This window comes from Laccaria bicolor, genomic scaffold (assembly GCF_000143565.1).
Source record: "Laccaria bicolor S238N-H82 LACBIscaffold_29 genomic scaffold, whole genome shotgun sequence".
In the NCBI taxonomy this organism is placed as follows: Eukaryota; Fungi; Basidiomycota; class Agaricomycetes; order Agaricales; family Hydnangiaceae; genus Laccaria; species Laccaria bicolor.
Window position 1 is genome coordinate 384136 of NW_001889900.1, and position 1857 is coordinate 385992.

The following is a 1857-nucleotide window of genomic DNA, read 5'->3' on the forward strand; positions in this document are numbered from 1 at the left end:
ATCTGTGGGCAAAAAGGCTGTGAGACATTGTGGGTAGGTCATTTTCTTTTTGTGTCATTTCAGCCTGACCACTGACTATGCAGTACCACTTTTCATGGGTTGGACTGCCAGTGGGTCTTAATATCAATGACTGGATTTGTGACCCATGTAAGAGCATGAAGAAAAGTAGAGGAAGGGGCAGCAAACAAAGGATAAGATGGCTGCTGACATCCCAAAACACATTACCTATTTATAGATTTACCTATATATGGAAGGTTGTTCCCATGCCTAGTGTTGCCAGAGCTTGGCTTAGCTTGGCTCCCGCTCAGCTTTGCCCAAAGCGGGCAGTGTGGGAGCTTGGAGCTGAGCTAAGCTGCCAAAATGATGGCTCCAGTTCAGGCACAGCGGCTCAAATCATGGCTAGCTAGCAGCTCATCACCAAAAAAAGGAACCTTTACTTTAGTGTTGCAGTTACAGTCAAAAACCTTTAATAAATGAATGGAAGTAATCCAAAGGATAACCATCACTCTCTCAAGTACCCTGATGTCTCTTTGTCACTTTTTCTGGCCATAAAATTTGAGAGATCTGGTTACCTGTATGTGTGACAGCATTTGTTTGTCACATGTCACAACCAAAAAGTCACATATATAACATATCAGCTCTGTACATGTGAGCTCTTGCTCGACAGCCTTCAAAGTTGGCAGAATAATTAGCTACATCAGTGTCCATATTGAGGTCAATTTTCAGAGTAAGAAGGCTTGTACTGTCAAAGCTATGGTTTTGTTTGTATTGTTACTTCCAAAATAGGATACAAGCCGTGGCTGAGCCAGCTATCCCATCAAGGAGCTGGCTCATAAGCGGGGTGCAGCCGCTGGGGATGCCCAAGTGGTGAGAACAGCTCTGCTTGGCTACTTTTGGCTTGGCTCACATGGCTCAGCCAAGCCGAGCCAAGCTCTGGCAACACTACCCACGCCTGGTTGGTTAGTCTGGCCATATTGGCCTTGTCAAAAAAATCAACATGATATATTAAATTAAAATTGTGCTCCCCCCTTGCATTCTGGCCTACATACAGCTTTCAAAAAACTTTTATATTATTACCAAACCAGCTAATAACAACCTCAGAGGCTAGAGCATGTCTGGGACCGGGCAGAAGCCCAAAAGTCAGGCGGCTCCGCCACAAAAAGGTAAAGTGACGACCACTCGACAAACTCGACCAATCGACACAGAAGTACAGGAACGAGGAAAGACGAGAGCCACCGGGGCGGTGGAGACAGATGAAGACGAACACGAAATCGGTGACTCAGAGAAAGGGAGATCTTTCCTCGAGGGAAGGCTGCTCATGGTTCCGGCGGGGGCACTGCTCACTTTGGGTGCACTCGCCACGACGCTCTTCCAGATCGCGGCCATGCCGGGCGTTGCCCTCCCTGCGGTTAACGCAGTACGCGCGGTCGCTTTTCTGTTGAGAGACGTCGAACTGGAGGTAGTGGCGGAAGACATTAGGGATATCGCCAATGCTCAGCTCAACGAGTTGACCAACGACTTGAAGACGTTCACGGAGGTGCTCACAGAGAAGGTTATGGAGGAGCTGGAGAAGAAGACGGAGGTGTTGAAAGAAAAGACAGTGGAATTAGCAGCAGTGGTCGAAAAAGCGGCACAACAGGCAGGGAACACAGCCAGCTCCCCATACAGGGACGCGTTGACAAGGACGGCCTCTGGAGCCCCAATGGATGCTAACCCTCGTCTAGCTGCGAAGGAGAACATCAGGCAATGACAATCTCTAATCAACCTACCCAAGGGATCAAGCCTCAGCAACTGCGCCAATCTGGCTCTGGTGGGCAAGTTCGCAGAGGCAATGGGAAGGGCGACAGGACAACAGCA

The 1857-nt window shown here is 48.9% G+C and overlaps 1 protein-coding gene across 1 annotated transcript; it reads left to right on the forward strand.

Moving 5' to 3' along the window:
• Positions 1-1111: 1111 nt before the first annotated feature.
• LACBIDRAFT_330782 (uncharacterized protein) lies at positions 1112-1750 on the forward strand (the record flags this gene model as incomplete). Its single annotated transcript, XM_001885039.1, has 1 exon — positions 1112-1750. The coding sequence occupies one exon, from the start codon at positions 1112-1114 to the stop codon at positions 1748-1750; it is 639 nt and encodes a 212-aa protein (XP_001885074.1).
• Between the last annotated feature and the right edge of the window lie 107 nt (positions 1751-1857).